This window comes from Podarcis melisellensis (assembly GCF_964234715.1).
Source record: "Podarcis melisellensis genome assembly, chromosome: 3".
Lineage (NCBI taxonomy): Eukaryota > Metazoa > Chordata > Lepidosauria > Squamata > Lacertidae > Podarcis > Podarcis melisellensis.
Window position 1 is genome coordinate 19,442,696 of NC_138530.1, and position 27,168 is coordinate 19,469,863.

At 43.4% G+C, this 27,168-nt stretch overlaps 1 protein-coding gene across 3 annotated transcripts; it reads left to right on the forward strand.

The window, feature by feature from the left end:
• Positions 1 to 26,454, forward strand: STPG4 (sperm-tail PG-rich repeat containing 4). 3 transcript variants are annotated; one of them, XM_081904448.1, is made up of 7 exons: positions 1 to 234; positions 7,841 to 7,909; positions 9,629 to 9,889; positions 11,663 to 11,727; positions 13,320 to 13,368; positions 23,290 to 23,394; positions 25,594 to 26,454. In XM_081904448.1, the coding sequence occupies exons 1-7, from the start codon at positions 187 to 189 to the stop codon at positions 25,708 to 25,710; spliced, it is 714 nt and encodes a 237-aa protein (XP_081760574.1). In that variant the 5' UTR covers positions 1 to 186; the 3' UTR covers positions 25,711 to 26,454. The 3 variants fall into 3 exon arrangements, with proteins under 3 accessions (XP_081760574.1, XP_081760575.1, XP_081760573.1); XM_081904447.1 differs by lacking the exon at positions 1 to 234 and adding an exon at positions 2,963 to 3,080; XM_081904449.1 differs by lacking the exons at positions 1 to 234; positions 23,290 to 23,394 and adding an exon at positions 2,962 to 3,080.
• The last annotated feature ends 714 nt before the right edge of the window (positions 26,455 to 27,168 follow it).

Sequence of the window (27,168 nt, forward strand, 5' to 3'; positions counted from 1 at the left end):
CATAGGAAAGCTCTGGCCCTTGCCTCTGTAGTGACTCATTATGAGTCCTCTCATTTTGATACAGGTGTGGGATAGCATCTGGGGATGGTCAGTGAGGCAAAGCGTGGCCACATCTTTACAAGGCAGTTTTCCATGATGTACAGAAGTTCCACTAACTACCAACCATAACGAAGCCTAAAAGTAAAAATGCTTGGTGGCCGTCGCAGTAATTTTGCGCAAGCGTCTGAAGACACGGTTTGTTACTCCTTTTGGTTTCCATTAAGCCTTTGACAATGTTCTATGGTGACTGATCGCAGTGTGGGCCTCAGTCATATGCGTCATAACTAGGAAATTTCTCTGGCGGCTGAAATTTGGTGCTTGAGGGAGGGAGATTAAGAGATTTTATGTCTTCTCTCACCCCCTGTCCCCCACCATGAAGCAATAGGAATTCTGCATTCTGAAGAGGGACCTCAAGCCCTGCCTCCATGGGAAAGTGGATGTGTGGGGTCATCTTTGTATTACAAAAGCCCTTGGATGGGGTAAAAGGATATTAGTCATAGCAACAAACGGATTCCTCACCTTAAAATATTGGTAATATTTGCCTTGGTGGGGAAGTATCAATCAGTGCTTATACACTTCAAGGCTATCCAGCCAACTTTAGAATAGGAAATCCTCAGTTTGCTTTGCATTTGTTGTCAGGTCCCTAGAGTTTCTGTTGGGAGTCTGTAGTTTCTTAGCATTTATTAGATCTTTTTACAGCATGCAAGCCCAGTTCAGGTGCTTGGTTCAGTGTAAAAGAGGTCACACATGATTCCATCACCCCACTGTTGCATGTTGAGAAGACCTGAAGTGAGGATCTTCCCACATTCTGTTGCTTTAGTTGGTTTTGTGCAATGATCATCCGGAGTTCCCATTTTAAGTGTGTTATGCCTATTACACAAAGACATTTCAGATCTTTTCGCACAGTTCTGGTAAAACTGATGGGAACTGGGGTAGCAACCTTTGATGTTCTGAGAACACAGAGAGGCAAGGGTCTGTAGGACCTGTAGTATGCAGTAGTCATGGCAACTGCATATGAGTCATCCTGTAACCATGCTGCGTGTGGAGTGGTCATCTGGTTGCATTTTCATGGGGCATGGCAGCCCTTCAAAGGATGAAATATACTTGCTCATGCTTTGAGAGATCCATCAGAATAAACCCTTGGAATCCCCTGGAGATGGAAATGCCCTGATTTCCCTGGAAATGCACTTTAATTTTCATATGGTTCATTTATGCTGAAGAGAACAGCTGCATCACAGGGAGATTATTGGCGGTGTGTGTGTGTGTGTGCAAACGACAAAAGCCTTCCAATGTACCAAATTCTAAAGGGAGCATTTAGGCTCATCTGCTTTTCACAAGCACAAGGTCCCAGGTTCACTCCTCAGGAAGGTCTGGGAATGTCCCTTGTTTAACCCTTCTGGTCATGGCAGAAAACATTTAGCTAGATGGACCCAGTGTTCTTGCTCAATATAAGGCTACTTCCATGTTCCTCCACTCCCACAAGCAAACAAAAAGGCACACCGAAAGCAAGAGAGTAACTGATCTCGGTGGCTGGGAAACCAGTTTGCAACTATGGTCTGGGATCCAAAGAGCTAATTGAAGCACTCGGAGCAGTTGGTGGATATGATCAATTAGATTTTAATTATTATTTTGCATTTTAACAGTAAACTACCATGCCATATTGTAAACAGCTTTTCAGATTCAGTTTATAAAGCAGTTTGCCATATTCTTTAGAGTTCAAGAAACAAGTTCATTCTCATTAATTTGATCGCCTGGTACTCCACCTTCAAATCTTGACATTGGTATATTTACTGGGACACTATCCTTTATTGCCATCCTTATATTCAAAATATAGATAAGCAGCTTCTTTTTTTGCTGGAGGAAGATTGGCTTGTATTCATAGAATCAGGAGTGGGAAGGGACCCCCAGAGTCACCTAGTCCAACCCACTGCAATGCAGGAATTAATTCAGGTTACTTTTACTCAGATTAGGCCTGTTGAAATTAAGTCTGCTGATTTCAATGGGTCTACTCAGTAAACAATTGAAAATGACAATAGTTTTTTTTAATAGGAGTTGGCACTGGATTTTGAAATGGCTCTTTGAAATGTCTTGTTTGCACACATCACTTTTGTCCAGCCACTGTCGCTTTTAGTCAAACAAAGCAAAAACCTGCACAGCCTGTTCACCAGAAGGTTAAAATCAGGATAACGCTGGGATCACAAGGGACTTCAAAATTGGATTGCTGTCATGCACTCTGTGTGGGGGCTGCTAAAAGCGTTTTTTTGTTCAGGCCTGTAGACGTTTTAATCTGTTTTTAGCTTAACTGTTACTTTAAATAATCTGTTTTTAGCTTTGTCTTTTATTGACTGCTTAGAGGCTCTGTTTACAATCAAACAGTCTATAAATTATCTTAAATAAATGTAAATATGTAGCAATTCCTCTTTTTCCCCAAAAAAATATTAATTGGCAATTAATTCTTACTGCTTTTCTTTTCTTTTTTGAATATTTTTTATTAGGATTTCAACATAACAATTTATCAAAAACACATCATCCTCACCCCCCCATTTTTCCCTCCCCCAAAAAGAAACCCCCCTCCCACCCCACTCCCAGACTTGCCTCAGCTCCTCTCTCTGGTTTTTCAGCACATGTTATTCTCTGCATATTATAAAATTGTAAAGATCCTTAATTTATCTATCTATATATTACCAAGAAAATGTTTGTGACTGTTCAAAACCTGCCAAGGAGAACAGTTCATTTTGTTGTTTCTTTAAGTACTTTGTAAAAGGTTCCCATTCTTCTTTAAAGTCTAATTGTTACTGCTTTTTAACTCTCTTCGCTATTTTCTTAGTTCTCTTGTTTTGAGCCACTTTCTGTTTCCAGGCTTTATCTCTTTCTGTTTCTCTTGCGTGGGAACACTCTAATACAAAGCCCTTGAATTGTGATGTCACAGATACCTTTATAGCTCTGGTGCAAACCAACAGCAGTACTCAATTTATGTCCAAAAGAAGATGGAAATCCTAGCTCGCAGTAGGGGCGCAAGTAGACTGAGCGGACAGTTTGGGGTAAATCCTATACACTCATCTTTGGATTTATTTGTTTGTTCTTTTATTCAAAGTATTTGTACCCTATCCTCATTCAATGGTCTCTACGTGCCACACAATAACCCCAAGAATTAAAATCAAATATACCATATATTTTGCTCTATAAGACTCACTTTTTCCCTCCTAAAAAGTAAGGGGGAATGTGTGTGCGTCTTATGGAGCGAATGCAGGCTGCGCAGCTATCTCAGAAGCCAGAACAGCAAGAGGGATTGCTGCTTTCACTGCGCAGCGATCCCTCTTGTTGTTCTGGCTTCTGAGGTTCAGAATATTTATTTTCTTGTTTTCCTCCTCCAAAAACTAGGGGCGTCTTATGGTCTGGTGCGTCTTATAGAGCGAAAAATACGGTAATAAAATTAATTACAAATCACAAATAAGAGAGCCTGGAGCAGCAGAAATAAAATATCACAATGCACTTAGAATTGTAGAGTTGGAAGGAAACCTGAGGACCATTTAGTCCAGCCCTCTGCAATCCTGCCCACAATTGCCCCTGGGCAGCCTTGAACCACCAACCTTCTAGTTAACATCCAAACACATGACCCATTATGCCACAGAGACCTTGTCCTTCCCCCAAAGCCTGGCTTTTAATAATCATAAAATCATAGAATTGTATGACCCATGGGTCATCTAGTCCAACTCTCTGCAATGCAAGAACCGCAACTAAAGCATCCATGATAGATGGTTATTCAGCATCTATAATGCCGCCAAGGAAGGAGAAATTATAATCCTACATTTAAAATTGCATAATTAAGCGACAGCAGATATTTTGAAACAATGGATGTAAGCAAAATCAATAAGAACTGCAAAAGCAAGTCATGTGCAAAGCAACAAAATCCATCAAAATTCAAGATGTGCATGTGACAGAATGGCAGTATAGAGCTAGAAAACCTCTACAAAACCCCCACATATGATACACTAATCGGAATCATTCACGAACACATTCACACAACACAAAGGTTTTGGGCCATATCCTCTTCCTGTTCCCCAACCAGGGCCGGTGCAGCCATTGGGCAGGATGAGGCTGCTGCCTCAGGTGGCAGAAGCCCCCAGTGCAGCACCCCACCTGCCCGGCCATCTATTTCAGGCGAGATCTCACAGATCTTGCCTGAAATCAGTGAGCTCTCACCTGAAATCAGTGCTGATGCCGGCATTGCTTCACCAGCGGCAGAGGAGGTGAAGCAGGTGGCAGCAGGGCAGGATGGCACCTCCCATTTTGCCTCACGCAGGGCAAGAAGTCTCATTTTTAAAAAAAATTGTGTTTTTTATTAAGTTTTCATTTCAAATACACAAACAAAATACACAAATATTTCATATCTTTTTACATCTATCTATGTTTATGCTCCGTAGAGCAACTGACTTCCCTCCCTCCCTTCCGCAGGTTTTCTTATTTCAATCTCTAATCTACAGTTCCTTAGTAATATCTAGACCATGTCATAAGATTTATTTCAGTCCTGCTAACGTCTTCAGATTTCTACAGTTCTCACTTATATAGTCCATGAATTTACTCCATTCTTTTTGGTACTTTGTTTCCTCCTGATTACAGATCCTAGTTTTGCTAATTCCGCATATTTGACCATCTTCATCTGCCACTCCTTCACAGTTGGTAATTCCTGTGTTTTCCATTTTTGGGCTATCAGGATTCTGGCGGCAGTTGTAGCATACATGAATAATCTTTGGTCCACCTTAATATCCTCCCCTATCAAACCTAGCAAAAAAGCTTCAGGCTCTTTTGGGAAAGTATATTTAAGAATCTTTTTTAATTCATTATAGATCAGTTCCTTTTTTTTTCTTTTCATTTTATCACATGTCCACCACATGTGGTAAAAATCACCGTCCTTTTCTTTGCATTTTCAACAGATTTCACTACCCATCCTATACAGGGCAAGAAGTCTCATTGTGGCAGCAGAACATTGGCTGTAACCCAACATAAATACACTATAAACCACACAACAACCACACAACAATTACACTCACCACATTGCGGCACCCACTCAATTCTCACTTCAGTCTAGCTCTCGTTCCACTACCAATAATCCTGTGCAAAAAGAATTAAAATCAGTTAGCTTCTGCACACACAAACATACAGAAGCCCTCAAAAAGTTGTAACTGAATCAGAGAAGCCTGTCAAGAGAGGGAGGTCCCAGAAGAGGCTCATGTCTTCGCCAATTTGCCCTTTGCCCTATGGTTGTATTTTTTCATTTATTTTTTAATGAACAGGTTGGATTAGAGCCTACAAATCAGGGGTGTTTGACACATGTGGAGTGCACTGCTTTCGCCTCCCAATTTTGAAAGGGGGTGCATTCTTAATTTCCTCAGTGCTCCCAAGGATGGCTAGTGGCCATTGGGACGGGCAGGACAAGAAGGCAGAGAAGTTTGACCTCCTGTCAATGTCAGGCAGAGCCAACTAATCTCTAGTTCGTTCCCAAACGCCCATGCTGAGTCTCGGGAGGAGGAAAGCGACTGTTATGTACCCTAAGATGGGAAGCTGGTGGGCAGCTGGCTAAGGACAGGTTGGGGTTTGTGGGGCAAGGCTCCATTTCTCTAAGAGAGGAGCCACAACTGAATGGCCCAGTGTCCTGTGAACATCAATGCCAGGAGCATAGCTGTCAAAGGGAAATTCCCTTATTCCGAATAGGATTCCTCGCAAGAAAGGGGGAAAGCTGACAGCTATGGCCAGGGGTCAGCAAAAGTTTTCTGCAGGGGGCCGGTCCACTGTCGTTCAGACCTTGTGGGGGGGCCGGACTATATATTGAGGGGGGTGGATGAACGAATTCCTATTCTCCACCCAGGCCCCACAACCCAGAGATGCATTTTAAATAAAAGCACACATTCTACTCATTTAAAAACATGCTGATTCCCAGACCGTCTGCAGGCCGGATTGAGACGGCGATTGGGCCGGATCTGGCCCCCCAGCCTTAATTTGCCTACCCATGGTCAACGCAGTCCTTGTTGACTGGGAATGATGGGAATTGTAGTCCTAAGCCATGGGTAGGCAAACTAAGGCCCAGGAGCCAGATCCGGCCCAATCGCCTTCTTGTGGATGGTCCAGGAATCAATGTGTTTTTACATGAGTAGAATGTGTCCTTTTATTTAAAACGCATCTCTGGGTTATTTGTGGGGCATAGGAATCCGTTAACCCCCCCTAAATATATTCTGGCCCACCACATGATCTGAGGGACAGTGGACTGGCCCCCTGCTGAAAAAGTTTGCTGACCCCTGTCCTAAGCATCTGGAGGGGGCTCCACATTGGAGAAGGTTCATCTACATGGGTTTCAGGTAGAGTAGCTCAGTGGGAAAGGACCCTGTGTTGCATGCAGAACCTCCCAGGTTCTGTCCCCGGCATCTCCAGGCAGGACTAGGAGGGAACCAAACCTGAAACCCTGGAGATGCGCTAGCAAATCCATGTAGGCAATATTCAGGTAGATGGGCCAAGTCTGTATTAGGCAGTATCCTACTCCTAGTCTCTCCCGGTCCTACCTGGTTATGGCAGGAACTTAACCTGCGATCCTCTGCATGCAAGGCATGCACTCTACTTTCTTTTCATGCATCTCACATGCATACCTGAACTAACAGCTCTTCTGAGCACCCCTTCCTAGGTGTGTGACCTTGCTTCTCTTAATGTGAAAGTCTCATCTTCTATTTTTAAAAATGATTTGGAGAAAAACAAAAACAAAGGAAAAGCAATACACAATATACTTCAGCATCAAATACCAAGCATTTTTAGCATGAAAACTAAAAGAGAGAAAGTAAAGGAAAGAGAAGAAAATATAAGAAAAAGAAAATACTTCCGATTCTTCATTCCATCAGCTTTATAGACTTAAGCAACACCCTTGTTCCAGAATAGTTACCAATTCTTCTACTTTCCATAAACCAACCTTTTTTCAGTCTTCAAACCCAGATATCACAAGTTTGTTTTCCTTTCTGTGCAAAAAGTCCATAAGGGGTTTCCAGTCATTAATAAATGTCAGCCATGGTTTTTCTCTACTTAAACACGTCAACTTCTCCATCTCAGCGAAATCCATTAATTTCAATAACCATTCTTCCATAGTCAGTGCTTTTTTATATAAAAAAAATATGTTTAGGGGTGCTCTCATTTTCCTACTCATATTGAAACACTGCCCCTCAATGAGGGGCCTGCGTACCCCACCCCCCCCAGGAAAAAAAGCACTCTCCATAGTAGATAATAGTGAGTCCTTCCATCTTTGTGTTTATGGCAATCTTGCCGCTGTGTTCATATATTGAAATAATATTCCACAATCATTTTCTGTTTTTATATTCATTAGTCCCAGCAGGAAGACTTCTGGCTCCAGTTGAATATTAACCTTCAAAATCTTCTGTACCAATGTGCGTATTGGTATCCAATTTTTTAAAGCTTTTTTTACACATCCGCGAAAGTCACACATGCCATACAGCTTATCTACACCATGAGAGACATGCATGCACATACTGCCCATGTCTCCACTAGTGCCATAATTCTAGGTACACCTCGCTTTGGTTTCTCTGCCTTCCATTGATGGTCCTTATTTGGAAAGCAGCGCTATCTATGCACATGGTTGGGACCCCTTGGATCAGGATGTATGTATTTTATTTTTGTGCTTTGCAGCATATATGAAGATTTAGGGTTTTGTCTGTGTTCATATGTAGGCAACATGTATACAGTACGTACATCTATGAGCAATGGACAAATGTAAAAAGTTGCACATAAAATCTGGATTTCTTTGAAGGTTGGTGACAAAGACAAGGATAAAGAAGTTGATTTTGGAAGAGATGCATGGTGGAGGGAATCCCTGAGGGTATGTATAATGTTCATTTAATTGTGCTTAGCTGTGTCACCAAGGTGGAAACTGAGACACTGCATGACCTGAGATGATTGTGCAGAATTCTAGAAGGCGCTCTGCATTTTTCCAGCAATTGCAAGCCCCAGTTCTTAATCGGAGCAGAATTCTAGAATATATTCATTTACCGTGAGCCTTCTGATGTGGAAATCTGATGTGGAAAAGGGCACACCATCCTTTGCCTAACGCACATGGGAACAATGCTAATATAAAGTACACCCCCTTTAACCAACCACCCCCTGTAGGAGTATTTCACACAAATTGACTTGGTTCATATGGATGCATCATTATCTTGTATACTTTGGAAGCGAATTTCAACCTTGTTTTTTTACCCCTTCGACCACTTCAGTGTGGAACTGCCACTCTTCCAGGGGCTGCATAATACTTGCTCTGCATTTCTGATAAATTGATCTTTTAGCGTGGCGGCACCTAAGCTTCAGAACTCCCTGCCTATTGATATTAGACAGGTTCCCTTATTTTGAGCGCCTGTAAAAAAAAAGAAGCATTTTTGTTTAGGCAAGTCTATTCAGACATGTAGAATGTTGGCATGCATCTTAATTTGTTTTTTTTTTTTTTAGTTTTTCGTGGATTTAAATTATTTTTTAAATATTTTGAATAGTTGACTGTTTTTTTAATCAGTAATGAGATTTGTTTTGTAAACTGCTTCGAATGTTTTTTTTAAAAAAAATAAAAAAACCTCCATAAAGCAGTAAATACATTTTATCAAATAGACAGCTTTTTACACTACAAAGTACAACCAGAGCAATTATTTTATGAAGGGTGAAGGGTGGGGAGTCCATGATGGAGCAAACCACCACTTTTTAAATCCTGGCAGCCTTCCAACAGCCAGAGTGGAAGGTGTAGGAAAGGTGGGAATAAAGAGAGGAAGAGAGAGATTTTACTTCCCCTCATCCTCATTTTTGAAATTTCCCCTTTTATCAGTTTCAACCTGGAGGAGGAATAACACTGTATGCGATACCCTCTCACATCCTCACCACACATTTAAAGCACATTGCTTCCTCCAAAGAATCCTGGGAACTGTCGTTTGCACCTTGCAGAACTATAATTCCCAGCACCCTTGACAAAACTACAGTTCCCAGGTCATTCCCCTCTGTTGGAGGAAAGAGCTGTGTATGCTACATTAACTGTCCTCCCCTTGCCCTGCCAACAAGTGGAAAATGCTGTCCCTTCATCAGTGCTGTGGTAAGAGTCAACTGCCATCCCAGTTGGCTTCTGCACATGGAAAAGGAGCGGAGGCCATCTTGTCTTACCTCAGGCAGCAAAAAGTCTGGCCTTGCCTGGTTCAGACAGTGTGGTATTAAAATAGAGATGCAGACAAGACATTACTGTAACCGAAGCCAACTGATTTTAATGCGTTTACTCTAACACTGGAACTCCCCTAAAGGTTTTTGGCTGGCATCTTTTAACGGTTAATAACAAAATAAAACAAAACTGCTATTTAACCACAAGGAGAGTATGTGTTTATGCTTTAAAGAACACCATTTAAAGGAGGGGAGAGGAATGTACACTTGAATGCTGTTCCTTGTCTGCTGCATTGAGCTTCTTAGAGGAAAGGGAGGATAAAACCTACAACCTAGAGCAAATAAGTACAACAAATCCCGAAATCCTCAAGTTAATTGCTAGCTGTGGGTCAGATTTCAAGTTTCTTTCCTTCAGCCCACCCCAATACCAGGCTGCTACCCAGTCCGGGATTTTCTAGAGGATGCTCAGCTGAACCCAGTGAAGCGGACGTACAATTTTAAAGGGGAAGGCCGGAAGAGGATCTCCATCTTCCAGCAGATGACTGACATGACCCTACCAAGCAGCTTCAAATACGTCCCTCCTTCGTTTGTGGAGCTGGCTGAGAAAAGGCGCGTGACATATTCCTTCAGGAGCATCTCGAGGGAGACGCCCACAACTGCTTCCTATAGAGATAAGGTAAAAGTAAAGAAATGGGCCCATTCATTTAAAAAAAAATATTGGGGGGGGCATTCATTTTAATAACTAAGGAGGGGGAAACCCAGCCAGATGGGTGGGGTATAATAATTATAATTACAGTGGAATCTCAGTTTTCGAGTGTCTTGAAAGCCGAATGTTTCGGAAGCTGAACACCAAAAACCCGCAAGTAATTGCTTCCATTTTCGAATGCACCTCAGAAGTCAAACGGTTTCCACTGTGTGTTTTTCTTTTTTCCTCAATGGATTTTGCCATCTGCCCATTGCTCCTTGGTTTTCGAACGTTTCGGAAGTCGAACAATCTTCCGGAACAGATTACGTTCAAAAACTGAGGTTCCACTGTATTATTATTACTCAGCTTTAAAGGTTAAATGTCTAGCTTTGCAAATTTAGATAATGTCGCTATAGAAATACACTGCATTTCATCACTGCGGCCAAGTCCCCTGGGTGCCTGCTCAGTCTGTTATCTGAATGCTGTTGATGGACAGCTTCAGAACTTCTCTCGCTCTCTTTTTTGGGGGGAGGGGGGGTCTCCTGGTATGCCCTGCAAAGGACCTTAAGGTCCATGAATAATCACAGTTTAGAGGTCCCAGGCCCTAAGGAAGTCAGATTATCCTCCACCAGGGCCAGGGCCTTCTCAGTGATGGCTCTGACCTGGTGGAATGCTTTGTCCCATGAGACCAGGGCCCTGCAGGATTTAACTTCCTTCCGCAGGGCCTGTAAGACAGAGCTATTCCACCTGGCTTTCTGCCTGATCTTTTATTCCCCTTCCTTCCCTCTCCCTCCCCTTTTTATGAAGATTACCCGCTCTGGGATCCCACAGCTAATTCTCCCCTGGTCTCCTCGCTGGCCCAAATAGGAATAATTTAGCCAGCTAGCCCTGGTGATCATCTAATGTTTATTGGATGGATTTCCCCCCTAAATTGATTTTTGAATTCTGAATTTATTGTTATTCACGTTTTATACTGTATTTTATGGTGTTTTTTTGTTGCATCAATTAAGTGTTTTAAATTTGTTGTTAGTCGCCCTGAGCCTGGTTTTCTGAACCGGGAAGGGCAGGGTATAAATTTAAAAAGTATGTATGCATACATGTATGTATGTATGCATGTATGTAAATTGGGCTGGGACTGGACAGTGCTTCAGATAGAAGCCTTCCTCAAAGAGAGGTCTGTTTTCTGATAGACAGTCTTCTGTGTGAAGGCCTATCAAGCAGACAGGGGCGCTCAGTATTCGTGTGTAGGGGGCTAAGTCCCCTCCCTCAATATTTAGAGGGCTGCCATCCCCCGCAGCCTGCCACTCCCGGGTGAGCATTTATGTGCGCAGAAGGGTGCATGACGCCATTTTGTGTGATGTCACACATGTGTGTGATGTCATGTGGGGAGAAAGTCGGCGTCCCTGCAAGCAGAACACATGACCCCACCACATGAACCTGCCCAATAATCAAGCTCTGCGAGGAGAGAAGAAGCAGGGCCTTCTGGATTGTGGCACCTTCTCTCAGAAATCATCTGAAGGCAACGCTCTTCTCAGCTTTCAGTACAGAGATAATGTTATAATTTGAACATTGACTTGTAACCTGCTGAAACTTTATTCGCTACTATTTTATAATCCGTAGAGAAAGCTTTACCCTGTTAGATTTGTTAGCTGCCTCCTGAATCTTTGTGATGAGGAAATGGGGAAACAAGTATTTTAAACAGTATATAATAAAATAAAACTTGGGTTACTGACATTTGTATTGTGCACACTTGATTCCCCGCAGGATATAAACACTGACCCCGGGCAGTACGATCTTTTCCCTCCTCCTGTGCCCACTTTTCCAACCAAGTGAGTACACAGTCTTTGCTAATCTCGTTTCTCCCTCCCGCTCCTGCCCCACCCTGTACAGATTATTTTTGCCTGCTTTATTTTAAAGCCTTCATTTTGCCTCATTTCCAAGCGGCGGCAAATCCCATGGCTGAGGACAAAGGGCGATTCGTGCCACCAACCCAGATAGGCTCCTGCTGATTTCAATAAGCAGGCTTCAATTAAAAAGGTGGTTTGCTTTCATGAAAGAGCCTCGCTTTGAGGGCTGACCTCCATTTGCACTGAGAGCATGGGGCATGGCTGGGGCGGGTGGGCTGTATGTTTCTGAAGACCAGTTGCTGAAAACCAAAGGAGGGAAGAGGGCTTGGGTCCTGCTTCCGGGCATCTGATTGGCCACTGTAAAACAGGATGCTGAACAATATCAGGGGTCAGCAAACCTTTTCAGCAGGGGGCTGGTCCACTGTCCCTCAGACCTTGTGAGGGGCCGGACTATATTTTTTTGTGGGGGGGAATGAACGAATTCCTATGCCCCACAAATAACCCAGAGATGCATTTTAAATAAAAGGACACATTCTACTCATGTGAAAACACCAGGCAGGCCCCCAAAATAACCTAGAAATGCATTTTAAATAAAAGGACACATTCTACTCATGTAAAAACACACTGATTCCCAGACCATCTGTGGGCGGATTGAGAAGGTGATTGGGCTGCATCCGGCCCCCGGGCCTTAGTTTGCCTACCCGTGAACTAGATCGACCTCTGGACTGGTCTGCTAGGATCTTCTTATGTTATTGTGCAAAGAATCAGTCACTAGTGCTGTTGTGAATTGAGTCAAAGGATTTTATACCTGTATTATTATTGTCTGTATTTGCATTAGGGTAAAGTAACTGCCTTTTGGTTCCAGAGGGTACAGCTACTATTGGTTCATTTAAGCTGCTGTATTTGGATCCTCTGTCTTATTGGTTTCCTCCAAAAGGCAGGACTGTGATTGCATGATATTGTTCCCTCCAAAATGTATCCTTTCTAGCTAGTTCCCTGTCCCTATAAATGTAGCTCTCCCCTCCTCAGGCCCCAGTCTTGTTTGCTTTAATAAAGAAGTGTTACTAGAGAACTGTCTCCAGCATATTATGTCAAGAGAGCTGAAATCACAAACCACACGTCACAACACGTGCATTATTTTTATTTGAATGTATTAGTTTGCTTGTTAGTTGCTACACACACACACACACACACACACAAAATCTCCAAATGACCAAGGCTGTATATATGCTATGCATTCAAAGCAACCCCCACCCCAGCAAATCCTGGGAACTGTAGTTTGGTGAGGGTGTAAAGGCACAATTAAATAAGCAAAAAACCTAAATAAAAAAACCTAAATTAAATTAAAACCCAAATTTAAAAACCTACAAAATCCAATTAAAACAACACAATTGAAATAGGTGTGTTTCCTGCATATTCTTTAAGCTTTGCATAATGTCTGATAAGTTGCATACTGACTTTTGATCAGATACATTTCTAAGCTAAAAGAAAAATGGGACTGGGGATGTTTCTGAAGTTGAGGACTTCTCAAAAGAACTTAAAACACATTCTCTCCCCACCCCCTCTAAATGCAGGAATTATATGTTTCGATCTGCAGTTCAACGGCTTAACACTTTTGGTCCGGTAAGTATTCTGCTGATTGAGGACTTGTTAGGTATGCAAAGAAGGAAAGAAACGCACACTTACAAATAGATGCTAAAATGTAAGATTCACACCTGCTAATGAAGCAAGGAAGCCAAGGCATTTCACCATGGACCTGAATATTCCCTGGAAATTGTGATTGGCTGTGAGTGCTGGGAATTCTAGTAGTAATCCCTACCCTCCCTCAGAGAGCTACAGTTCTCACCCTCCCTCGGTTAGGAGCTGTGACGGTTAAACAGACTCGAAACTGGATTAAATTTATAGTGCCACCTGCCATCATTTGGAAAGTGACAACAATTAATGGCTTTCCAAGGGGACGTGGGTGGCTCTGTGGGTTAAACCACAGAGCCTAGGGCTTGCTGATCAGAAGGTTGGCGGTTCGAATCCCCACAACGGGATGAGCTCCCGTTGCTCGGTCCCTGCTCCTGCCAACCTAGCAGTTCAAAAGCACATCAAAGTGCAAGTAGATAAATAGGTACTGCTCCGGCAGGAAGGTAAACGGCATTTCCGTGCGCTGCTCTGGTTCGCCAGAAGCAGCTTAGTCATGCAGGCCACATGACCTGGAAGCTGTACGCTGGCTCCCTTGGCCAATAAAACGAGATGAGTGCCGCAACCCCAGAGTCGGCCACGACTGGACCTAATGGTCAGGGGTCCCTTTCCCTTTACGTAAACTTTTTGGGGGCTTGAGCCTTATTGAGCCAGGGTCAACCCTCTGGAGGCTTTGTGCCAAAGTGGGCTGAAATGTAAAAGGGAGTGTGGCCAATTTATTATTATTTATATTATAAAATATACTTTTTGGGAGGAGGGTATACACTGGAGACTTTCTGCAATGATTCCTAAGGCTGAAATCCTGTACGCACTTACCTTGGAGTAAGTTCCATTCAATTTAACAGAACTTCCTTTTGAGTAGACAGGGTTAGAAATGCAGAATTTCTGCACTGGAAAAAACCCACACACGTTTAATTATTGTATTTCAATCGCATAAGGTGTGAAGGGGTGTTGGTGTTATCTAACATGGTAATTTGATGCCCGTTTACATCTGTTGATGGCTTCAGGAACAACTTTCTTCACTAAGATGGCAGGGTACAGAATCTCACTGTGGACCTTACATGGATGAAGTGTGACATCAGGGGGAAAGGGAGTGGTGAGCTTGGGGGCTTGAGTCATGATGATTCACATGCATGCATTCCTGGTGCCCTTTGAGTCACAAATGAGCCAGCTCCCATGTTATCACTCTGCACCCATAAAGAGATGTTCCCATGGGACTTGCAGGCAGCCTTTCACAATGGATGCTGGATCTGTTGCAAAGGGCAAGTTTGCCAAGTGGTAGTAACTTCGTATGCTGAGCACATAACCACTTGGTAAGAGGACTACCCTTTCATGTTTTGGTCTGAAAATCCAGGCGAAATATTGAGATTCTACTCACTGCTTGGCACTGCTTGGCAAGACCATACTGATAACGTGGGTGGCGCTGTGGTCTAAACCACTGAGCCTCTTGGGCTTGCTGATCAGAGGGTCGGCGGTTCAAATTCCTGCCACCGGGTGAGCTCCCGTTGCTCTGTCCCAGCTCCTGCCAACCTAGCAGTTCGAAATAATGCTGGAGATGGAAGAACAAGAGAATCCCTATTAGAAGTTCTGGCCTTCAGAATAACTTGTGCATTCCACTTGCAAGGTATACACCTTTCCCATTTGATGGATGTGTTGACTGTGATTGTCCAGATATAGTCAGGAAGAACAAGCGCACGTCCATTATTGATGCATCTGTGTCTTCGGTTAATAAAAACCCAGAATTCAGGAGCTGAGGCTGCGAGGAAGTATCAAGATCTTGTCATCAATATTAAGCAAGTGTATCAGCTGGAGAGCGTATGAGTCACCCCATCATAATCTTGATAAATGGCTTGATCCTGAAAGCATTGAAAAGGTAGCGTCGACCGTATGAAACTCCCCAAAAGATGAATCAGTCATGTCCTCGAAGCTGTCACTTGAACACCGGCAGAATTATCCAGAAGACCTTGAACATCGCCGACGCCGGAGCCTATGTGTGTTTTTCATGTCTCCCCCACAAAACATTCTTGCATGCGAATGTAGAATTTGCACCAAGGGGACGTCTATGTCATGATCTGTGAGGCAGATATTATTGTATAAACCGCTTTGGAAAAGTACCGTTGGAAAAGTGGAGTGTAAATATTAAATCAAAAGTAAACTGAACATTCAAATTAATTGTATCTTTAGACACTTGCCCTTCTTCACACAAGCCTGGTTATGGAAAATGCTAGCTTTTTAAAGAATTTGCAACATATTTTTTGTTTCATTTTGTAAGGATGACCGAAGATATGAAAAGAGAGATTTGTTATTTTATTATTGTGCTTAGCTCATGGAGCAGAATTTGGGAACCCATGTTCTAAAACACAGACTCCAACTCTTTGGGGCTGAGGACACCTGGGCAGTGTATATAGAGGTCCTGGGCTGCCCAGACAACAAGACCTGCCCACTCTTGACCTTGCTGATGTATTCCAAAGGAAAGCAGAGCAATACATTTGGCACCAGGTGCCATCTGATCATCCGGATTTGTGTAGGGTTTACTCCTTAGCCATTTCTTCTCCCATGATGTGCAGAACGGCCGGTTACGCAGCCTTCCAAAGAGGAGTCCCTCTTCTTCTGGTACAGAAACAACCATCTGATCATCACTAGTCCCTATTTTTCTTTGGAAATGTTTCAGCTGGTGGAACACACTGTGCTATGAAGCCAGGGGGCAGGGGGAGCGTTACAGCTTCTTAACACCTAACGCATTTAGTGAACAGAGGTGACAGTTTGTGGCTGTGATTCATGCCTGCCTTACATAGGCGGAGCAGAGAGGAAAAAGTGCCGGGCTCAAATTAGCCACCAAATCTGTACAGTATAAAAGGAGAACAGTCGACCTGTTGTCGAGCAATCCGGACAGGCTGTGAAAAGGAGATAGGCTGCGGTGAGAAGAAGGTCTAGATTTACTGGCTTCCTCCTTTGTAACAGGTGAAACTTTTAAGGAGGCTGATATGATATATTAGTGTTGACAGTCTTTACCAGGAATGAGGAACCTCAGCCCTAGGGTCCAGATGTGGCCGTCTAATTCTCTCTAGTGATCCTCAGGACTCTCCCTAGGCACACTGCCTCTTCCCTGGCAACACCTCCCACGGGCTCTGCTGCACGCCACCTATGAGTGTTTTTGCCTGGCTGGAATGTGCCCATGAGCTCTGATAATGCCACTTGCTTGTCTAGATGAAGGTATGTGAGTGTAGAAACACACAATGGTATAGAATTTCTCCTCCCCCTTTTGCCTTAGGCCCTGCCCAGTGGCTGGCATATGGCCTTGAAGGGTTGTCCAGGAGGAGATGCAGCAAAGATTCCCCAATCCTGGTCCACCCAGCATGTTGCTCAGAAGTTGCAAAATTCGGTTTTGGTTGGCACAGAATGCGGGTGTGCTAAGTGCAGTGTAGTCACAAACCTGCTTCAGGTTCTGTTGAAGTCCACGTCCAGCACATCAGCCACTCGTGCCAAATTGCTTTATAGCCTGATGCTTTCAACAGACCATAGGTTGTTGTCCCCCACCCAGAGAGCAGAAGTTGTCAGAAAGGTTGTTGGTGTTATGTACTGAAGTTTTCACCCTGGGCCAGCAGGGGGATACTGTAGATAGTTTTCACTCAGGTCCACATATGCAAATAAGGGATTGAAAGTGACGTTCAGTGATTGGATAGTTACAGAAAATGGTTACTGTTGCGTTCTAGTGGAGCTCTATATAAGCAGGCTGGCTGAATCCTTCAGTCCAGATCTGTCCTGGCCTGTGAATAAACAAGAGCTGTTTGAAGAATCGCTGTGTCATCTGATATGTTCACCCACAACTTAACAGTTGGCATTTGTCTTGGGCGACAATGGAGGAATGAGCCTTTGGGGGTGAAGTCAAACTGTTGGAAGTTTGCAGTGCCTGCTGTGGCTGTAGAGACTGACACGGGAGAGACATGTTTTGTTGCAACTGGGGCAGATGAAGGGATCTGGTTGTGCATCTGGTTGTGCTGCTGCAGGTGCACCACAGTACAGGCGCTCTTCCAAGTTGAAATGTAATTGGTAAGGGTTCATACAGTTTTGAAAAATGGCGAAACCTGTTCAGGCAGAGACAACAGTGCAGTTGTGGGGGGTATTTTTTTCAGCCTGAGGGAAGCGTTTCCTTCTGGGTGACCTCCCAGGAGCCAGCGGTGGGCGGGGCCATAGACAAAAGTGGGTGGAGCAACAGAGGTGACTTTTACCTTTATACAGAAGGCTGGCTTCTACACATGCTCACATCCCTCTTTTCCTCCATCCAGGCCAGCAGTGTGCATTGTAACAATTCAAGGGCTCTCCTGGTCCTTGGAGATCATGGGGGGAGGGGAGCAGCAGGAGGAGACACCCCAGCTTCTTCACTAGCCTGACTCATCTCTGCCTCTTGGCCCTCCTCCTCTCCAGCCTCTGCTTCTGCCTCTGATTCTGAACTGCTCTCTGCCACAGCCTCTTCCTGCTCACTAAACCCTGTTGCCTCTTCAGCTTCCGACACCTCCTCCTCCCAATCTTCTCCCTCTTCTCCCTCTGGCCACTCATCATCATCCCACCACCAATCCCCAGGCTCTGAGCCTTCATCCCTTGGGAGTTCCCCAGCTGGTACCTCCCACCATTCCACCATGCCAGCCTATGACATTGTGTGTGTGTTGATGTTGGCAAGGATTCTCCCTGCCAAATGAGCCTGGCATTTTTTTTCATCAGCTCTACAGCACCATCCGCAGAACTGATCCAATGTCTATTTTCGCCCTCTTGTCTTTCAGAAAGTTATGCTTACATGTCTTTTTTTCTTTTGAAGAAATAAAGCGACCCAGCTCTGCTGTTTTTCTTTGGGCTTAAAGAACCTCTGCTCTTTCCAAATACCGTGGCTAATTTTCAGATGCCAGCCATGCCAAATCCTTGATCAAACACAGAGTAGGATTTTGACTTAAAAGAGCACACTTCTCCTGTCCCCCTGATCAGATTAGCGCTTTTGAAGTCCTACAATGGAGGTTCCTGGGGAAAGGGAAAATCCTTGCGAGGGTTGATCAGCATTTCTTTTGTGAAAGCAGAGCAAAGGATTGTGTGCAACTTGAATTCTCTTGAGGTTGTGCTTTGGCTTTTAAATAGATGTTAACCTTTTATTTGAAAATCCTTGAGGATCTCATTAATGTCCCGATGCCAGGTGGCCTTCCGTGATAGAAGAGACATTTTGTGTAAACAACAGCTCCTTAAATGAGTTATTGATACAGCTGCTGTCCAATATTTTGCAACAAATGAGCTGTAACTGACATCTTAACATTTGCAGCAGCAATCACCAAAACATGTGTGCTTTGCAGGTGATGGGCTGGACTGTCTGTTATTTGGGGGGTGGGGGTGGGACAGGACAGGACAGGACAGAGGACCTCCTTGAAGGGCCTTTTGAGGGACATGTGTGCAATGCACTTCATTGCGCCTTGTTGCCATATGTGCAACATTCACCCTGGTTTATTACCCTGGTAAGTAAACAGACAGTCACAGTTTCCTGTTACAGGTGCAACAGGAAACTATGGCTTAAAGTAGGGATGGAGATCTGGGGGTCTTCAGATGTTTCTGGACCACAGCTTCCATTATCAATGACCACTGGCCATACTGTCTACAAGCCAACTATGTCTGGAAGACCCCAGCTTCCCATCCCCTTGTTTAAAGAGATGAGGATTTAAGTGCTGAAGCTGCCCACAGAAGGAAGGCAATGTATGGAGCCCAGTGCTCACTCTCAACTTATTTAGCTGTTAGTTCAAGCTTTCCAAACTTTTCATATTGGTGACACACTTTTTAGACATGCATCATTCCGCGGCACAGTAATTCAGTTTTACTAGCAAACCAGAGGTTGAACTAACCCCTTTCCAGTCCCAGGAGGAGAGCAGAAAGCGTTCGCATGACACACCTACGCACTGCAGCCAACACACTAATGTGTCATGATCCACAGTTTGGAAATCTCTGTTATTAAGTCAGTAATGTTATGCCCAAACTGCCCAATGTAAGGGCCAGTTCAGATGTAACAACAATCTACAGTTTAATTGTTATGAGCATGATGAACTGTCAGGGTTGCATACTGCCGCCTCCACTCAGGTGGAGAGGTCATTAAAGGAATCCAGTTGTGGTTTGCCACAAACCACTGTTTGTTTACTGTTTAGTCTGAATATAGAAACCCTTGATTTACTGTTCTTAAACAAAGATCTGAAACCAGGATCAAGTCATGTTTATGACCAGACTGTTAATGGTTTTTAATATAAAGAATAAAAGGTAAAGGTAAAGGGCCAGTCGTGACCGACTCTGGGGTTGCGTGCTCATCTCACTTAAGAGGCCGGGAGCCAGCGCTGTCCGAAGACACTTCCGGGTCACATGGCCAGCGTGACAAAGCTGCTCTGGTGAGCCAGCACCAGCACAGCGCATGGAAATGCCGTTTACCTTCCCGCTATAAAGCGGTCCCTATTTATCTACTTGCACTTAGGGTTGCTTTCGAACTGCTAGGTTGGCAGGCGCTGGGACCGAATGACGGGAGCTCACTCCGCCACGGGGATTTGAACTGCCGACCATACAATCGGCAAGTCCTAGGCACTGAGGTTTTACCCACAGCGCCACCCGTGTCCCTTATATAAAGAATAGGAAAGCATAAATGTATCAAAACCGGAAAGAAGAAACCTTCGTCCAGTCCCAAAAGGAGGCCTGTCCACCTACCCGTTTCAGTTGCTATGGAATGACTCATCTCTCATCATCATCATGCTTAACTTTTTCCAAGCGGTCATCCGCTTTCCGTTTATTAAGATTTCTTTCCGTTAAAACCATGAAGCAAATTTTTGCTTGGCAAAATACCCAGGGAATGGAATTTTAGTGTCTGGAGCAAAAAAAATTTGCTAGGTTCCAGGCCTAGCAGATTTTTTGCCAAGTTCAGGTAAGGTATCCCAGGTAAGGTATCCCAGCACAGTGGGGAAGACTAAGAGCCAGTGACTTGTTGACTTGCCCTGTCTTGCTGTCTAGGTTCTAACTGTTTATGGGCGACTTCAACACCGCTCTTCTCCCTTCCTTGCTTTTAAAGTGGACTTGGGCCAGACAACCCTTCAAATAGCGAAAATCCCATGTAAAGTAGGACACTCTCATCCTACGCTCTAAAGTAGCGCATGCTAGCTTGGGCTCAGGGGAATTGTATTCCCATGAAGCTGGAGGGCATGAGTCTGGGGAAGTTTGGTCTACAGGCTGTCACAGAGCATTTCCTTAAAAGTGGCTGTTCTTCTCAAGTGTTGTTTTATTTAAAATGTCCCTACTATGTTGTGTCCAGGTGGCATGGGAGCAGTCAGGATTTATTTGGGGTGGGCAGGCTTCATGTATTTTATACTGTATTTTAATATTTTGTTGAAAGCCGCCCAGAGTGGCCGGGGAAGCCCAGCCAGATGGGTGGGATATAAATAATGATGATGATGATGATGATGATGTTGGGGAGGGGAGAACCTCAGTTAGTTAAGTATTTTTATTGATTTACTTGTTGGAGGAGGGGCAGCCCCCCCCCCCAGCTATGCCTATGTCAAGGTGAAATTTTCAGAAATCTGTACAAAGCCCTTAAACCTCTCTCTCCTCTGGACAAAATAAATTGCTACAGAAGAAAGGACGGGGGGGGGGAGGGGAACAAAACAAAACACCAAATACACACAAGAGAGGTTGCCATTTCAAACGTGTTAAAAAGCATCATTTTTATGCTCTAAGGAACATGACAGATGCTAACACATGAACACGGGAGGCGGGGAATAGACAGGCGTTAACTTATCTACTGAACATAAATAGATTTTATTTTTCTTGGCTTTATAACAGTAATATGAAAGTGTTGCTTGATGCGTTGGTGCCACTTGTGTCTGCGAGGGATCGAAAATAGATGGACGGGCGTAAAGGGTTTTGTTGCGAAGCAATGAGACAGCCCCATGATCTGTGTCAGTTGTTCATATATTAAAAGGTTTGCTTGTTTCTCTTTCCAAGATGAGGCTGATATCCTGTAATTACTTCAGGGGCATGTGAACCTGTCAGAAACCATCAGCGTTGCTCAGATCTTCTGTGGCAAAAAATGAAATGTTATTTCTGGCTTTCTCAGAACACAATGAAAGGACGGGAATAGTTTGTTCTGTGCCATGTGGCTCGTCAACTGTGTTCGGAAGGTGAACCCTGGGGTTTTCCTAGGATCTTAGCAAGGATTCTCAACGAGACAATTACTCATGGTGGACCTTGGAAGACAGCTTGCCCAATATTGCAAATGTTCACCAGGTGTTATTAACGTCAAAACTGGATTGCTCCAAGATGCTCTGTGTGGGGTCTCCCTTGGGCTTACTCCGGAAGCAATGGTGGTACTTTCTCTAATTTTATGTTATGTCATGCTCCCCATGGCAGCCATTTTGTGCCAAGCCATGCCCCCATGGTAGCCATTTTGTAACTGGCACCCTCTGCGTACTCTCAAAATTCAAAATGGGCCCCCAGTCCAAGATGGTTGGTGACCCCTGGCTTCCAGACTGAAATGTGACAATATCATCACCATCATCATCATCAAAATTTCTATACTATTCCTTAAGAGAGGACCTTTTCTGTGTTGGCTTCCCAATTATGAAATGCTCTCCTCAGAGAGGCTCACTGGTGCCATCATTATGTCTTTAGGTGCCAGGCAAAAACATTCCCCTTACCCAGGCCTATAGCTATTAAATAATCTGTGGAAGTTATTATGATGACTATATTATTACTAGGCTGTCTGTCAGTAAGCTTTTTATTATATTTTTATTATGTTTCATCACTGATGTTCTGTGATGTGTTTTTAATGTTGTACACTGTACACTGCCCTGGGATCTTTTGATAAAGGGCAGTATATAAGTTGAAATAATAATAATAATAATAATAATAATAATAATAAACAAACAAATGGAGAATCACAGGGCAGTTTACAATAAAGAAGCACAAAAATACATAACATTGTAATGCACAAAAACAACATGGCCAGTTTTAAAGACCATATAATGTTTATTTTTATTTTATTTTATTAATTTTATTAGTTTTTATGAAATATTACAAGAAAATAAAAAGGAAATAGAAATAGAAAAAAAATCAATACATAACATTGTAAACACATTTATCTATGTATGTTCCAAAATGCAGACTAGAAAAGAAGACGAAAAGGAAAAGGAAAGAAAAAAAGAAAAGAAAAAAGAGAAAAATACTTTTCATAATCAACAATACCAAATTCATACGTCAAACATGACAATATATAAACCCTAGTTAAAATATTATAAAAGACTTCCACCACATTCACCACACGTCTCTCAGTTATCTAGTTCACCTTTACATCTGTTCTTCAGTCACTTCCTTTCCTCAAGTTCTTTCATAGTCCATCAAATCTTTGTGTTCTCTATATTCTCTTCACAAGGTTAGTCTAAGCACAGAAACAATGGGAATGCTTAAATGAATATTTACACAAGCAGGGCTCGAATACGAAAATCTGGTTGTGCTTAGGCCATATAATGTTCAATTAGCCAAAGGCCTGGGAGATGGTGAATATTTTCTCCTGGCACCTAAAGGTATGGAGTGAAGGCACCAGGCGAGTCTCCCTGGGGAGAGCATTCCACAAACAGGGAGCCACCACAGAGAAGGCCCGTTCTCCTGTTGCCATCTTCCAGACCTCTGGCAGAGAAAGCGCATGAAGTAGGTTCTCAGGTGCTGATCTCGGGATTTAGGTCAGTTCATATAGGAAGAGGCGGTCCTTGATTTATTGTGGTCCAATTAATGGTATTAATGATCCTGTCTATGCATATGTGAACATTTCTGAAATAAACCATAAGCATTATTATTCTGTAGAAAGAAGGCCCAGGCCCGGGTACATATAACATAAAAGAAGTCTTGCCTACGCCTATTCGGTCATGCTTCCTGTCCAAAGTACCACGGTTGCTGCCATCCTATTCTGTGAGTATGATTTTCTTTACTGACCAAGAATTAATTCAGTTATAAAATGCAAACTTCAGAATACAAAATGGAGTCAGCATGTAATCTCACAGCATCTTAACACAGATTGTTTTAATAGCTTGCCTTGTCGAAATTACAGTGAATAGAAAAAATACATATTCTAAAATGATAATGACTTACCAGACCTGCTTTGATATAAACAGAAGATTTGCCATGAAGAAAACCCCACCTTAATATAATGAATTTGCCCTTTTTATCTCCTCCCTTAACAGGGTACATTATATTTTCCAATCATTATTGCCTCTTTCATATTCCAGCTTGATTACAATTAGTGCGCCAATTGTGTTTATGCTTGCACTCCATTATCAAAACAAAAATAATATTGCCAACCAATAATCAGAACAGGTCATATACAAACAATTACGCTTTTAAAAAGCATATTAGGATAGAACACAGACATGTTGTCAAAAACCTAAATCGCTAATTAATATATACTTCCTGCTATGCAACTTTGGAATAAAATGAGGTGTTACATTTCTCTTTGCTTAACGAAACCTTGAGTTCTGGCTTGTGAGTTGAAAATATGCTCACTCATCTAAAGAGTTAGAGCTTGGCGCCTTGTATTAACAGTTTGTCTTTGCCAAGTTCAGAAGAAACAGCTTGAGACTTTTCAGCTATATAGCTGGAAATAAAACGTTTTAAGTGTGTTTTAAGTGCAATATACAACGTGACACTAGATGGCGATGGTGAGCCTTATGGAAAATTCAATGTCATTTTAAAAATGCTTTAAAAAAAACATTTTCAGAACAGTTTTTATATGTGTGTAGATTCCACCTCTATTCTCTGAGCAGAAATGAAAGCTGTGTCTGGATTGGATAGGTGGGGATTCAGGTGTCTCAGCTGCCCCAACACTTGTTTTGAGTCAATTTACCATTGCTTGTGCCTATTAGGCAGGGAGATCTGTTGCACCACATTTTGAATTACCCGGCTCAGAAATTTAAAATGTGAGAACTCATAAAGCTCTCGCTCAACCACGAGGCACGCGTTACATTCCTAAAAGTTTTTCTCTGCCTCAGATTTTCACCTGAACCAGAGAAGAATGTCATATTCTCACCCTGTTTGCTTCTGAATCCATTTCCACATGTCCACTTACCTCTCCTGCTGTTCCAGGGATAGCAGTGTTGGGAGGAAGGGGTGGGAAGTATTTCTCTTTCTCTCCTCCTACTCTTCTTCTAGTTTCTTTTCCCCCAACATCAGGCATGTTGCTACCACCTTTAGCCTGATTCCAGGAGCCCTGGGAAATGCAATTTCCCCAGTGTGCCTCACATTTGTAAGCAGTTGTGTGGGAGGGAAAGGAGATAGTTTTGGAGGGATGGGGGTGAGCAGGTGAGCAGAGGATAAAGACGAAGGAGGGAATTTGCTCCTCCTAAGGAGGAGGGTGGGTGAAGGCTTAAGAGGACCCCTTGGTGCTCTCGTGCGATTACTTGGGTTCAGAATAAACTGAGCTATTTTTTCCCAAGTGTGGGAGGGAATATTTCAGCGTGGTTCCTCCTCCCAGTCCTGTTCTCAGCATGATGTGAGTTATTTATCACTAGCTCAGAGAGGGAGGGAAGGAGAGAGAGAGATTGAAACACACACACACACACAGCACACACATATCATGAAGACATGGGATATAAAAATAGGTTAGCAGACAATGGGTTAAAAATAAAATACAGGCTTAAAATGGTAACCAAAAATGTTATTGCTTAGTTAACACGCTGATGCGGCAATCTTATGCATGCTGGCTCCAGTGTTTTACTTTTTGCAAGCCTACCTCAGTTTAAGGGACCACAGACCCTAGGACTTGCCGATCAGCAGGTCAGCGGTTTGAATCCCTGCGACGGGGTGAGCTCCCATTGCTCGGTCCCTGCTCCTGCCAACCTAGCAGTTCAAAAGCAGGTCAAAGTGCAAGTAGATAAATAGGTACCGCTTTGGTGGGAAGGTAAACAGTGTTTCTGTACACTGCTCTGATGTGCACTTAGTCATGAAGGCCACATGACCCGGAAGCTGTCTACGGACAAACGCCGGCTCCCTCGGCCAGTAAAGCGAGATGAGCGCACAACCCCAGAGTCATCTGTGACTGGACTTAACGGTCAGGGGTCCCTTTTACCTCAGTTTAATCTAATAATTGCCTTTTTTCTTACTCTTTCCGTATAGAAAGTTCCTGGCCCAGGGAGTTACTGGCCTACAAACCAGTCTCCAAAACAACCAAGAACCATTGAGAGTCTGGGAAGGGAGCACACTATCTTCTTCAGCAATACTCCAGAGCTTTAGAAAACAAGAGTGGTGCAGTACATGAAATTCAGGGGCACTGATTCTGAAAGACCACTCCTCCTTCTACCTCATCCATATCCCATTCCTCACCAGGACTGATCTGCCCACTTTTATTCCTTTGGCTTTCAGTGGGCCACAGTGCCAACACCATTATGCGATTTTGTGCACTGGGTTCCCTGCCTCCATTTCCTCCCTGGCCCTTTCCTCACATCCTAAGTTTCTTCATTGTTCCTGCTGTTTGACGTGGCTCAGTCGTGTTCCTCCACCACTCGGTACGCTTCTTTCTGTTAGCAAGGAAACTAAGCGATGGGAATAAATCCTGACCCCAGAGCCCTTGTGAGCTGCTGGTTGGGCTGAAGCCAAGTTCCTCTGCTGGCTCAAGGGCACCAATTTTCCTGCACTCCTCTCTGGATTCAGTAGAGCTTAACCCAAACTAGACACAAGGAACGATTGATCAAGGACAGCCTCTGCCAGACACAAGATCTGCAGTGGAAAGAAGAGAAAAGAACACAGATTGCTGAACGATTTGAGGGGGCTCAGCCATCACAGCCTTTCCCTGAGGTAGAAGGAAAAAAGACTCTGTTGCTGATCTTTTTATATTCCACAGATTTCTGTGTCCTCACCCCACCCCACCCCACATATTTCCATTCAGTCAGAGCATTGTCTATCACTCAGCAGTATCCCCACCCCCAGTAAAGGTACTGAAGTCAGTGGAGCCACTCTGGAATAAATGGGTTTCGGAAATTGGTGCTGTTCTCTTTGCAAGGTATCAGAGGGTGGTGTACCCATTGAATCCATCTGCTAGCAGAACAAGCTTCCACTCACGTAGTAGGGTTTCAATTTCTACAGTACTCCTCATCCTTGAGGTCCCATGGGCGAGTAGAGGGTGGGATTGCTGGAACCGTGTGGACATCAGGAGATGCAGTGGGGAAGAACTGGTGGAAATTCTACCCTCCTTCCCCCATAGGAACCACTGCTGAATCTCACTCCTTTCTGCAGACAGAAGAAGCCTTATAGTAATCATACAATTTTTGTCAACAGAATATTGGAAAGTGGGGGGAGTGTGCTATGATGGAGGACTGGCTTACAAAGCAGTCCTAAGTTTATTCAGAAGAAGGGAAGTCCTGCAGAGTTTAATGGAGCTTCTTATTTTATTTATCAACGTTTATATATTACTTAGTTTTAAAAAACACATCTAAGGGTTTTACCTAAAATGGTGTAAAATATTCATTTAAAAGCATGATAATGACATACTTAAAAACAATAGAATTAAATTATAAAATGCATTCTTATAATTAAAAAAAAGAAAAGAATGCCATACTATACACACAGGGATTAAAGCGAAAGTGCAGGCTTTTATCACACTTGTCCTGCTTTCACAGAGATTCTCAGTATGCAGTGACTAGTTTAAGACCTACGTGGCTTTAGATCTGGGATGGGGGCCCTTCCAGATCACCC

Bases quoted from the DNA above. Each gene is read 5' to 3' on its own strand.
- STPG4 (XM_081904447.1), top strand. From the start codon at position 3,027: ATGGAAATCCTAGCTCGCAGTAGGGGCGCAAGTAGACTGAGCGGACAG. The intron at 9,890-11,662 runs GTAAAAGTAAAG...GATTCCCCGCAG, and splicing joins CTGCTTCCTATAGAGATAAG to GATATAAACACTGACCCCGG. The intron at 11,728-13,319 runs GTGAGTACACAG...CTCTAAATGCAG, and splicing joins GTGCCCACTTTTCCAACCAA to GAATTATATGTTTCGATCTG.